General features: G+C 42.1%; 1 protein-coding gene across 1 annotated transcript in view; it reads right to left on the bottom strand.

The window, feature by feature from the left end:
* Positions 1-12,811, bottom strand: part of KCNH1 (potassium voltage-gated channel subfamily H member 1) — a 351,345-nt gene that overhangs the window by 162,880 nt on the left and 175,654 nt on the right. Inside the window, exon 10 of the mRNA XM_084832718.1 lies at positions 8,271-8,467. Coding sequence (XP_084688844.1) covers positions 8,271-8,467 — 197 coding nt within the window. The remainder of the gene's footprint in view (positions 1-8,270; positions 8,468-12,811) is intronic.

The raw sequence follows: 12,811 nt of genomic DNA, 5'->3' as shown, positions 1-12,811 counted from the left end.
AGTTCTCTGGATGGGTCACATTTAAGAAAAGTGTGATGAGAGGAGGATAACCCAGGACCACCTCAAAAGTTACAGTTTTCATTCCTAGGAGTGCTCTGCAAATTAATCTAATTATGAAATCACAAAGGTGAGTGAAACATGGATAGGCAGAACCACAGAGTGCTTCCAGGAATGAAAATGTTAATGCTGTAAAATGCTCTCATGTGCAAGGGTGAAGAGAGATGATTCCTGGGAAGAGGGTGGCAGAAATATGAAGGTGAGCTCTAACCCCCCCCCCCCGGAATGCTGGTTCTGCAGGTTTTCAGCATGGGGAAGTTTCAATGAGAAAAATCTACCTGTGGGAAAGTACCTATTGGCTAGTAGCAGTAACATCAAAAGCCTTCCCCTGAACATCCAATCCACAGAGCAGTTTTGCAACTTAAGGTGACGAATGAGTGCAGATCCACAGACGTTTGCACACACCTCTTCAAAAACAAAAAATAAAATTAAAAAGTCCAACAGCTGAAGAATAAGATTGTTGGCTATTTCAATTTTCCATTTCCTGCTGTGACACCTGGTGTGAGTGACTGTGATTTAATTTTAAACAATACATCTATCTTCTCCTAAAGTCTATATTCTAGCCCTTCCGCCTGCCAAAAAAACCAAAACTGAAAGCCTGAAACCATGAGAAACTGAAATGTTTGTTACACAAACTGGATTACTACTTCCTACAGGTTAAGGAAGTAAGAACTTTTCTCAAAACAAATCAGATTTTTTTTCAAGACTTCCCATCTCATATATTTTATACATATTCTTAATAGAACATTTGCATCTTCTGCAGTCCGCAAAAAAGCACACTGGGTGACGCAGGTTAACTGATTCTAATTTGCAATCAACTTCTTGCAAGTAAGTAAATAAATAAAAAAAAACACAGTTCACTTACTTAATACCAATCAAAGGTAACCATTCTCACCATCAATCAGCATCAGTTTATCACTGACTGCAATCCAATTAAAATATCATTATCTCAATAATCGGATGGAAATTGCTATTATGGAATATGCTTTCTGTAATAAATGTTTCATAGAAGAACATGAAAGGGGGAAAGTTAAGTTCCTTTGTTTAAAGGCAATTCTCAAATCGCTCCACAGATACCCCTTTTAAGCATTAAAGGAAGTCATAAAGGATACCAGCTCAGTTCTTCTCTCCATCACGGATCTGCTGTAATGTTGAGAAAGTTGATTTATGTTTTTGTCTCTCATACTTTATCCAGCTTCTGTAACAAACATTTTGTCTCATACATACGGAATACTGGATTTTCATCACTTTACCAAGATACTAGGGATCCTCCTAGGTTTACACAGGAAATTTCCAAAGCTCCCAAGTCTTTCTAATACAAGCACTAATAATATTGAGTAGTCCTATTATTACTGCTTGTATTAGAAAGACTGGGAGCACAATCCTAGCCATCTGATGGGGGGTTGGGGTAGGGCAGAAAGTGCCTAGGGTAGGGTAAAAAGTTCGTTTCAGCTTTTGGTTTTAATAAAAGTTTAGCCAAATTTCCAAAATTCTCCATATTAAGGACAAAAAGAACTTGAGATTGAACAAATTCAAATGTGGGAAAGACTAAAAATTGACCGATTCATCCAGCCAGACCTAGAGCTTTGAGTGCTTAGCTCTTAAGAGTCTGGGTTTGGTATAGTGCTTAATTCAGATCAGAACATTTTATTGTATTTGACTAATAGCCATTACAAACAACATAACAGAGCGTAAACAGAAATCAAGTTAGGGCACAATCCTATGGCTGCTGGTCAGCAGCTAGATGGCCATAGGATAGGTCGGTTCCCGGGAACCGACTTCCGCTCCCTCCCGCACTGCCTCGTAGGCGGCGTGGTTTGGCCCCACACTCCGCGCTTGTAAAAGGAGCATGGAGCAGTGAAAACGGGGCGATCCTGGGCGTGGAACGGGGCAGGGAGGGTGGAGGTGCCATTCTGACACGTCCTATGCGTTGTCTGGTGTCCGCCCACCTCCCCGCTCCGACTTCCCACAGCCAGACAGCCAAAATTGGCTGTCTAGCTGCAAATGCAGGGCGGCTGAAGCGCAGAGGGGACGATCCCCTCTGCACTGCTCCTGCTTTGCATTGGATAGGATTGCGCCCTTAGCGAATCACCTGCACTGTCCACGGCGGTAGCATTCGGAGTGATGGCTTGAACACCTTTTGTGGCTTTAGCAAACAAAGCTGTTTTGTGTGTAACATGAGGGTTGCAATCTGACAGTAATCAGCAAATCTTTACACAGATGCTTTTACCTTATAAGGGTGACAAAATGTGTCCCAGGAATCTCTTCCCTGGGATTTTGATATAGACATAGTGCTTAATTAGGGCTCATTCTTCTGACAGGCTCCTCATCTTCAACGGCTACATGGCAGGCAGATTCAGCATGGTCCCCTCCATGTTGGCCATAGCTGTGTCTATTGAATTTGGCTGGTGCAGATGGATGAGAATTTCGTGTCGGTTTGTTTTGGATAAAATTTTAACCAAAATTTGCGAAGTTTATATTCGGGGGATAAGGAACATGAGATTTTAAAATACTGAATGTGGGAGAAAGCGAAACTGACATATTTGCTCATCCCTAAAAGTGCCTCTCTTCCACTGGGGAGATGGAGACACCATCGATGCTGGGATCCCTGGCATGCCGGTGGAAAATTCATGGGCATAGATCTACCACCAGTAATGTTCTTGCCAGTGGTAGGTCTTGAAACAGGGTGTTCCGGAGGCTTGTTTGAGGTGATCTTGGATCTGATGGATACAATATCCCTTTGTTCCCCTGTAAAGCTTCAGGATCAGGTGCATCAATTATGCCAGTCTGGAGGTGGCATGGTTAAGTCCCCCTCCCCACAACTGGTTTCAATAGGAGAGACAAATTACAAATATAGATCCAAGACTTCACTCCCCCCCCCCCCGGCACTTTGGATTGCTCTGTCCACTATTTACTTTTTAAAAGATCCACATCGAAGAGAGGGTATTTTCTTTTTAGGTGTATGTGTTGTCTACACATATGTGGGACTGAGCCAAATGTAGAATATAGTCTGAATATTCCTCTGCGCTTTACATACAGTAGTTCCTTATTCCTTCTGCAGTGATCGTATTTTATGGACCCCCGTCCCAAATCTACATGCCGTTTTCCTAATTCCATTCTCCCAGCACTTACTAGAACAAATAATAACAGTTGACAATTTGAATACTGAGAACAGAGTACACAAAAGGTCTTTAGGGCACAATTCTATGCAAGGTTAGATACAAAAACATCCTACAACACCCAGAATTCCCCCACCAAGCCATACGTGAGAACAACAGTTCTGTCACTGGCACTTTATAACTGTTTTAGTATGATCCTTAAAAAAAAAAAAATTAAACATTGGTGCTCACATCAATTCGTTTGTAGACTGTAATGATTGATTGATTTGATTTGTACCCCACCTTTCTACCAAGAAAAATGACACTCAAGGCAGCTTACAATCATAAATAAAACTAGATTAAAAGACTAATAAAACAAATGCATTAACACATAATTAAAAACACAACAATAACTGAATCAAAACAGCATCCAACCCACCTGTTCCTCTTTTCCTTTTCCTTTTTTGTAACTTGTTGCCACAGCCTTTGGCTAATGCAAGTAAATACTATTTATTTACATTTTACACAAAAGAAAAAAGTAGTAATCTGCATAATTTATGTTGATTGCCATATTTTGCATATGTTCCCACACAAAAGTTGAATTCAATCGTAATTTTGCACAAGTGGAAAGTGCTTCCATTCATGACAGCTAGGATATCTGGTGTTTGATAATCATCCCTCTCCATTGCATCCCCTGAAAAAGCTACTCCTGAACATTGGGGAACCCTCTAGAACAGTATGGAGGATGTTGTGGAAGGTTGCAGTAGTTATGGGGGGAGCCAGCAAAAATCAGGTGCCCAAACTTAGGTGAGAAGAATAGTCTTTCAACAGGGAATTATGAAACGGTTAACTCTGCTTAGTGCCAACTTAATTTCTGTTAAAGCTGTAGGGTTTTTTCCCACTGGCAGGTGTAAAGGAAACGGTACATTATGCTGTGATGATTTCCATTCGTCACAGTCAAAACTTACAAACAAACAGGTTAATTAATTAGGCAAAGGAATTCCATGCTATACTGGAAGCTATAATAAGGAAATGTTTTGACAAAATAGGTCATGCTCATTGCACGCTGCTAATTATAGTTGCAAAGTCATACTCTCGTAAAGCCTTTTCTGGTTTTTATCAGATGTCATGGTTTTTTACTATCCTTCTTATATCTGAAGACATAGATTCAACATTGCTTTAACAATATCACCATGGAAAACACCCCATACTGTTTTGTCAGAAATAAAGCATACCTAAAGCAAAGCCACACAGCTTGAAAGTTTTTCCATTTATGAGATTATTAGCAGAATACAACGATATCACTTCTTGCACAATCTAGACTCTCTGTCTTGAGACTTTCTGTGCTTAGGTTAGTGGACATCCAAATTCTAAAGCGTGCACGCACATTGCCAATTGAGTATCACCATTCACATATGAAGGGCACATACGTGTATGAAGCGCTCACTAGGTTCATGCTGAAAGTTTACCTATTTCCATTTTCGAGACAAAAGTACTGCTGGGGAGGGGGGTGTTGGGTGCAAATTATTTTCCCCAAACCTTAAATTGTAAGAATGCTCACCATTTTTGATCGTGTTAACTGCTATTGTTTCTGTTCCCTGCTGCTGCTTCAGTGGCTTTATTCCTTCTCATCACTGTGTCAATGTCTTTCTTGATTAGTGACCTGGGCAATCCCAGACAATCAGGGAGATCATATAGTGAACAGGATGTGATCATTACACTACATAGCTATCAAATATGGCTGTGATGATGATGTCACAAAGGCAAAACAAATCCAATTGAGAATGAGGGCAACGCTGCCTGGATCAGTCACATGGATGGTCCCAGCAATGAAACCATTCCAGGATCCATGACCTCATCTGATGAAGTGAGCCCTTTTGCTCCCTTTTGATAGAATCACCCTCCAAATCACAGCAATGGGAGCATGTTTGAATGCTTCCAAAAATGTCCATTAAAAGAACTCTCCTTTTGATTCAGCTTTACTTCCTATGTCTGTTTTTATATGGAATGTTGTGCAAAAATACTCTCATACATGCTTCATCTTGATGAGAGAGATGCATTTTGTATTCAGATATTTACATCCCAGCACAAAAACAAAACAACAACGAACAATCCACCAAGAAGCAGCCGTGAAACATATTCTAGAGCTTCCTGGCGTTTCTCACCTTTAAGCAATATTCTGTTTTTTGCCACTATGCAAATGGAGAAATCATACGGACGCAGACAGATTACCTTGGAATAAAAACCACTGAACCTCTCTTTATTTACACATTCTAAGAGTGAGTCAGTGGCTGAAGTTGAGAGTCAATAAGCTTCCAAAAGGTCAGAGGCTCTAGGATCCCCTTTTTTTCACATTAGGACAAACAACCATGTCAAGAAATTGTTATCCCTAGTGCATGGAGTTCAGAGTTCCATGGATATATGTAATGACCTATGAATAACCCAAGAATTGTAGCAAGATATATATTCTAAAAACTTCTGTATTTCCTTCTTTATGTTAGTGGAAGGTGGCGATATATTCTAAGGGTAGTCCTGAGATTAACACACACACACACACACACACACACAACGTCTGCATCTTGATTATGGAAACCTGTCCAGGGGTGATCTCATTTCTTTTTGGTCTCTCCAGTGTCAGAAATTTTGGTCTCTCCAGTGTCAGAAACAGTACAGAGCAGAAGGTTATTCCCATTTTCATAACAGGCAGCTTCTGGTATTAACACGGTCATACTGTTGGCCACATAGTAACTAGAATGATGCATGGATCTGAATCTCTGAAGCTATTGACAAGTTACAGACAAAGAAGCTTTTGGACTTCAGAGATATCTGGAACTTAGATCACCTTCAGCACCTCCTACCTGGTGAAGGAGGCTGGCGGAAAACCCAGTTGTATTTCCCTTCAGGTGTACAAATGCATATGCCAACTGCCCACACAACCCTAATGGCTAGCCATATTGTAGAACAGACACCTTTTTCTAGGCAGTATAGAATGGCTCAGATGAGCCCAACATAGCAAAAAGAATAGGCAAACGGCCATTCTGCTCCTAAGAACGGGCCCTCTTTTGTTATTCTCTATGGCAGGGGTGCAGAGCCTCAGGACCACAGGTCAAATCCAGCCCATCTCATTCCCAATCTGGCCCTCTGGGGTTCCTCGGTTGGCCATGCCCCTTCCCCTGACCTCACCCCTTCTCCCCATCACCAATTCTTGGGTAGTTCCCTGGCTTTTGTATGGTTTCTCCCACATTCTAAAAGGCTGAGATGCCTCTTCTAAGGCGCAGTTACTGGCAGTAAGACCTTGAGGGAGCAATCCTATGTGGGGAGGTGGCTGCTTCCCAACTCAGAGGCAACCGCCTATCCAGTGCACAGTGGGAAGAGGATGGAGTGGATCCTCTCCTCCAAGCTCCAGCCACCCAGCATTTGTGGCTAGATGGCCAATTTCTAGCCACAGGACATTGGAGTGTGGGGTGGGGAGGCCGGATGATGCATCGGAAGCGTCATACCAGCACTTCCGCACTCCCTGCCCCTCCCTGCCCCTGGGAATGCCCTTCTTGCTCCATTCCATGCTGCTGATTTGAGCATTGAGCCCAGGGATGATCTGCACCACCTACGCGGGGGTGCAGGCGGGGGCAGGAAGGCTGCTCCCGGTAACCGAACAATCTTATGGCCATCTAGCTGCTCTCTAGCAGCCATAGGATTAGCGCCTTAAGCTAAAATATGTCGTTATTTTTTGTGATTTGGCCCTGCCCCTTTTCCTTTAGCCCCACCCACCACTAGAATGCAGCTTCTGGGAGTTTCTCTGAAATTCAGCCCTCCGGCTGAAAGAGGTTCAACACTTCTGCTCTATGGCATACCTAAGAATGTATCCGCATTACGTCCACAATTGTGTTTTTTTTTTTTTTACAATATGCCTTACTTTTATCTTACAAACTCATAAGAAAGTAACACTTCACTTTAGAAAACAGTTTTATGTTAGCACATGCTTGCATGAAAGCCTCTCATTGTAATTCTTTAACTATACTCCTTCTTTAAGTATAAAGAAACTATACTTCTTTAACTATAAATACTTTTAGCATTTTAGCTTTCTAAATTTTTATCTTTGCTGTTTTAAATCTGTATTTTAAACTCCTGCACTGCTGCTAGGTTTTATTGTGGTTGTATTGTTATATTGTGGTTTTAATGTTCTATATATATTAAATTGTTTTATTGTGTGTTGTTTGGTTTTAATTTTTGTGAACCGCCCAGAGAGCTTCAGCTATTGGGTGGTATAGAAATGAAATAAATAAATAAATAAATACTCCCTGTAGTGCTACTGCTTGTTGGTTTGTTTGTCATACACAGACTTTTCCTCCTTCTCCAACTGTGGATTATTCTTGGTGTTACATTAATTTTGTGGTTGGGACAGAATATACTAATTATATGCACAGATATCTGTCCTTACAGCTTTTCTGAGCATGTACAAAAACAGTTTTGAAAGGGGTAGATGACACCTTGAGACATATTTGTTGGACAGCAAAGAGGTTGGGTTTTTGAAAAAGCAGAAACAATTCGCATTACAGATTTTATTGATTTCATTCCTTCTTGCTAGGAAAACCTAGGAACTATGGTTCTATGAAGAGGGCTGAGGGATCTATGTCCTGGGAATTGTAGTTTGGTGAGCATGCTGAGAATTCTCCATTCAACATCTCCTAGCAGAACTACCATTCTCAGGGTTCCCTAAGAACCATTGGCATATCTCCATATATTGATTTTATTTTTATTTCATTCATTCATTCATTCATTCATTCATTCATTTTTTTAAAAAAACACCCTTCATCAGAATTGAGTCCAGGGTGATTTTATACCAGTTCATCCTGGGAATTGTAATTTTACAAGAATACTGAGAATTCTCTGGTAAACTTGTGCAAAATCCATATAGGCTGGTAGTGTAGATTCTATGCCAGTGGTGAGCTGTCTATCAGCATTGATTGTTGCACGTCCACATGATCAGATTAAAATCCCCAAAGTGGATTCCCCAGAAGGGTGGTTCAGAATATATTCAGGAATAAATAACATGGAAGATAGCTGACAGAGGCCCACCTTTACATATATTCCTTGATTAAGCATACAATATCTTACCCTTTTCCGCAAGTTGTAGGTCAAGATGAGGTTCCTGGAGAAAGAATGTGAAAAGGCTGTGTAGAACTCCAGTACTTTCTGTAAGGCATCCCTTTTAATCACATGAAGGTCACAGTAAGTCAAAGCCCTTACGTTAGCACAAGACTGGGCAAGAGTAGTCTCTTTCCAGAAGACATCACCAAAAACATCTCCTTTGCCTACAGGAAATAATGGGAAGAATATCCGCAATCAAACCATTGGGCCAAGAGTCGAACAGTAACTGCAAAATATTTCCCCCAAAGGTCCCATTTTTTATTAAAAGTACATGTATTAAAAGTACATTTTATGCCACATTTTGAACAACGTCCTTTGGTTGCAGTCCAGGGCCCAGATCCAAACATCCGTTTATGCAAGAACAAGTGGCTGGCAAAATGCTGCCAAGGAGTATCTTCCAAAGACAGCACTATCAGGCCTGGTCTAAACATGAAGTCAAGCACGTAAGAAAAATTTCTGGCATTTCACGTGGCCAGACTGACATTTAAAGAAGACCCTCAGTTGTTCCAGCTGCAGTATTAGCAATGCCAGTGCTGTACTTGGTGGATGTCAAGGGCTCCTTGGAGGTCTCTCTCTGTCTAAACCAGTAGCCAAGTCCAGACACAGACAAAGGAATTCCTTTCAAAGCTTTATTCTTCTTTTACAACTTAACAACTATACCAATTGCAACTAGATCTGAGCAGCACAGTACCCATGCCCTAAGTTGGAACAGTTGGTCCCCGTTTGAAAGGGAATTACTGGCAGACCCCTGAACTTAAGGACTAGGGAGAGTCCCTCCCCTTTTCCCTTGGAGCCTCTGGGCGCAGCCGTTGTTTGCGCGCCAACCTGGCACTTCGCCTCCTTTCCGCGCCCTCCATCTGGCGCCGCTCTCTGCGTCTGCGTTGCGCATCCACCAAGTCTGCTATCTGTGCTTGGTTACTCCCTGGACTGCTAACTAAACTAGGAATGCTGGTGGGAGGAATCTCCGTCAGCTGTTGGTCCTGGGAAAGAGGAGCGTGCTCTGCCTCTCCTCCCACTCTGCATTGGATGGGTGTAAGCCTCCAAGTTCGGAGGCTCACAGCCATCCTGGTAGGATTGCACCCTAAACACAAGTAATTGTGATTAATCCATTCAATTTAAAATGTGTATCACTTCCAATAATTGACAAAATCAATGCATTTGAGATCGATGTATTTGAGAACAATGTATATAAGATCAATGTGTTTAAGAAGAGAGCCAGTGTGGTGTAGTGGTTAGAGTGCTGGTCTGGGCCTTGGGAGATGTGGGCTCTAGTCCCCACTTGGACATGAAATTTACTGGGTGACTTTGGACAAGTCACAGACTCTCAGCCTGTAACAACCTCACAGAGTTGTTGTGAGGACAAAATGGAGAGGAGGATCATGTAAGCCGCCTTGAGTCCCTTGCAAGAGGAAAAAAGGTGTGTTATAAATGTAGTAATAATAATAGTAATAATAATAATAATAATAATAATAATAGTTTAAGAGTACTTAGAAGACTACTTTTTCCTGTGTTGTTCTGTCAAGAAAATGTATCTTTACTAAACTTTTTCAAAATACCACTAGTGCCAAGACACTAATATTTAATTTGCTAATTACGTAATTACAGCAATTTGTGCAAAGTAGGACAGTTAATTGGAGAATAGCATTTTGATTGTCAGCCTAATGTTAAAACTTCAACAATAATATCTAACAACCTAATAGCGTGCTATCGCTTTTTGTACCTTTTATTTTACTGGGCTTCACAGATTAATTGGCAGAGCGGATTAAAGTCTCCCTGAGAATTTGATCTCCCACCTATTTTCTTTATATGTAATTTCATCAGAATTCACATTGTGCAGCTTGCTGTATACCACCATGGGATCAGAATTGTCCCTTAAGACAATCCTGAGTGTGTTTTTAAAAGGGCATTTTCTTAAGAACGTAAGAAGAGCCCTGCTGGATCAGACCAAAGGTCCATCCAGTCCAGCATTCTGTTCACACAGTGGCCAACCAGCTGTCGACCAGGACCCCACAAGCAGAGTATGAGCGCAACAGCACCCTCCCACCCATGTTCCCCAGCAACTGGTGCACTTAAGCTCACTGCCTCTGGTACTGGAGGTAGCATGTAGCATCAGGACTAGTAGCCATTGATAGCCTTTTCCTCCAGGAATTTGTCCAACCCCCTTTTAAAGCCATCCAAATTGGTGGCCATCACTACATCCTGTGGTAGCGAGTTCCATAGTTTAACTATGCACTGTGTTCTTATTTCACTCAAATCTAACTAAACAATTTCCCTCCCACTTTCATATGAATAAACATTGGACAGTATCTAACGCTGCCCATGGCCAGTGAGACCCACCATTTGCGCAATGGGAAGCTGGTGGATCCTGAAGCAAACAGAAATGGGCCCAAACACTCATTTGCAGAATGGGGCAGGTCATTGAAGGGGCCTCTGCTGACCTGCCCCATTCTGGAAATAAGCTTTTCCACTTGTTTCCAGGTTGTTTTAGGAAACGCTAGGTTCCCGTTGCACTAGCAGTGGGTCCCACTGGTGCAACAGACAGAGCAGGAGTGCAGGTGCAGTACTGGATACTGCCAGTTGTATGGCATATTAATAAAAAGATCTGATAAACAGAAATATTTTGTCCTCCAAATCTGAAAAACCAGCAAGGGAAAGACTAGAGATCTTTTCCAGAAAATCGGAGATCTCAAGGGAATGTTTTGTGCAAAGATGGGCATGCTAAAGGGCAAAGAAGTCAGGGACCTAACAGAAGCAGATGAGATTAAGAAGAGGTGGAAAGAATACACAGAAGAACTATACAGGAAAGATCTGAATGTCCCTGATAGCCCTGATAGTGCGGTCACTGAACTTGAGCTGGACATCCTAGAAAGTGAAGTCAAGTGGGCCTTAGAAAGCACTACTAACAACAAAGCTAGCGGAGATGACAGTATTCCAGCTGAGCTATTTTAGATCCTAAAAGATGATGCTGTTAAAGTGCTGCACTCAATATACCAACAAATTTGGAATACTCAACAATAGCGACAGGACTGGAAAAGGTCAGTTTACATTCCAATTCCAAAGAAGGGCAATGCCAAAGAATGTTCAAACTACCGTACAATTGCGCTCATTTCACATGCCAGCAAGGTTATGCTCAAAATCCTAAAAGCTAGGCTTCAGCAGTATGTGAACTGAGAACTACCGGAAGTACAAGCGGGGTTTTGAAGAGGCAGAGGAACTAGAGATCAAATCGCTAACATTTGCTGGATCATGGAGAAAGCAAGAGAATTCCAGAAAAACATCTATTTCTGCTTCATTGACTACACTAAAGCCTTTGATTGTGTGGATCACAACAAACTGTGGCAAATTCTGAAAGAGATGGGAGTACCAGACCACCTTACCTGTCTCCTGAGAAACCTGTACAAGGGTCAAGACGCAACAGTAAGAACCGGACATGGAACAACTGATTGGTTCAAAACTGGGAAAGGAGTACGACAAGGCTGCATATTGTCACCTTGCTTATTTAATTTATATGCAGAGTACATCATGAGAAACGCCGGGTTGGATGAATCACAGGTCGGAATTAAGATTGCTGGGAGAATTATCAACAACCTCAGATATGCAGACGATACCACCCTAATGGCAGAAAGCGAAGAGGATCTAAAGAGCCTCTTGTTGAGGGTGAAAGTGGAGAGTGCAAACGCTGGTTTGAAACTCAACATTAAAAAAATGAAGATCATGGCATCTGGCCCCATCACTTCCTGGCATATAGAAGGGGAAGAAATGGAAGCAGTGACAGATTTTATTTTCTTGGGCTCCAAGATCACCGCAGACGGTGACTGTAGCCATGAAATTAAAAGACGCTTGCTCCTTGGGAGGAAAGCTATGGCAAACCTAAACAGAATAGTAAGAAGCAGAGACGTCACCTTGCCGACAATGGTTCGTATAATCAAAGCTATGGTTTTCCCAGTAGCAACGTATGGCTGTGAGACCTGGACTATGAAGGCTGAGCGCCAAAGAATCGATGCTTTCGAACTGTGGTGCTGGAGAAGACTCTTACGAGTCCGCTGGACTGCAAGGAGGTCAAATCAGTCCATCCTAAAGGAAATCAACCCTGAGTGCTCATTGGAAGGACAGATCCTGAAGCTGAATCTCAAATATTTTGGCCACCTAATGCGAAGAGAAAACTCCCTGGAAAAGACCCTGATGCTGGGAAAGATTGAAGGCAAAAGGAGAAGGGGATAGCAGAGGATGAGATGGCTAGATAGCATCACCGATGCAATGAATATGGACTTGAGCACACTCTGGGAGAGAGCGGAGGACAGGAAGGCCTGGCGTGCTATGGTCCATGGGGTCACGAAGGGTCGGACACGACTGAATGACTGAACAACAACAACAATGGAAAGTCTGCATGGGATTTGGGATTACAGCCTCAATCTCTTTTTTAATTAATCCTTCTTCTTTCAAGAGAGAGCTGCTGCTCAAGGGACAACAGGTGGTCTCCCAACCCTGCCATGACACATGAACACCTT

This window comes from Heloderma suspectum, chromosome 1, assembly GCF_057233095.1.
Source record: "Heloderma suspectum isolate Gila_16-S chromosome 1, 16-S_ref, whole genome shotgun sequence".
NCBI lineage: Eukaryota > Metazoa > Chordata > Lepidosauria > Squamata > Helodermatidae > Heloderma > Heloderma suspectum.
The sequence above is the reverse complement of the archived record's forward strand: the minus strand, read 5'-3'. Positions and strand labels throughout refer to the sequence as shown.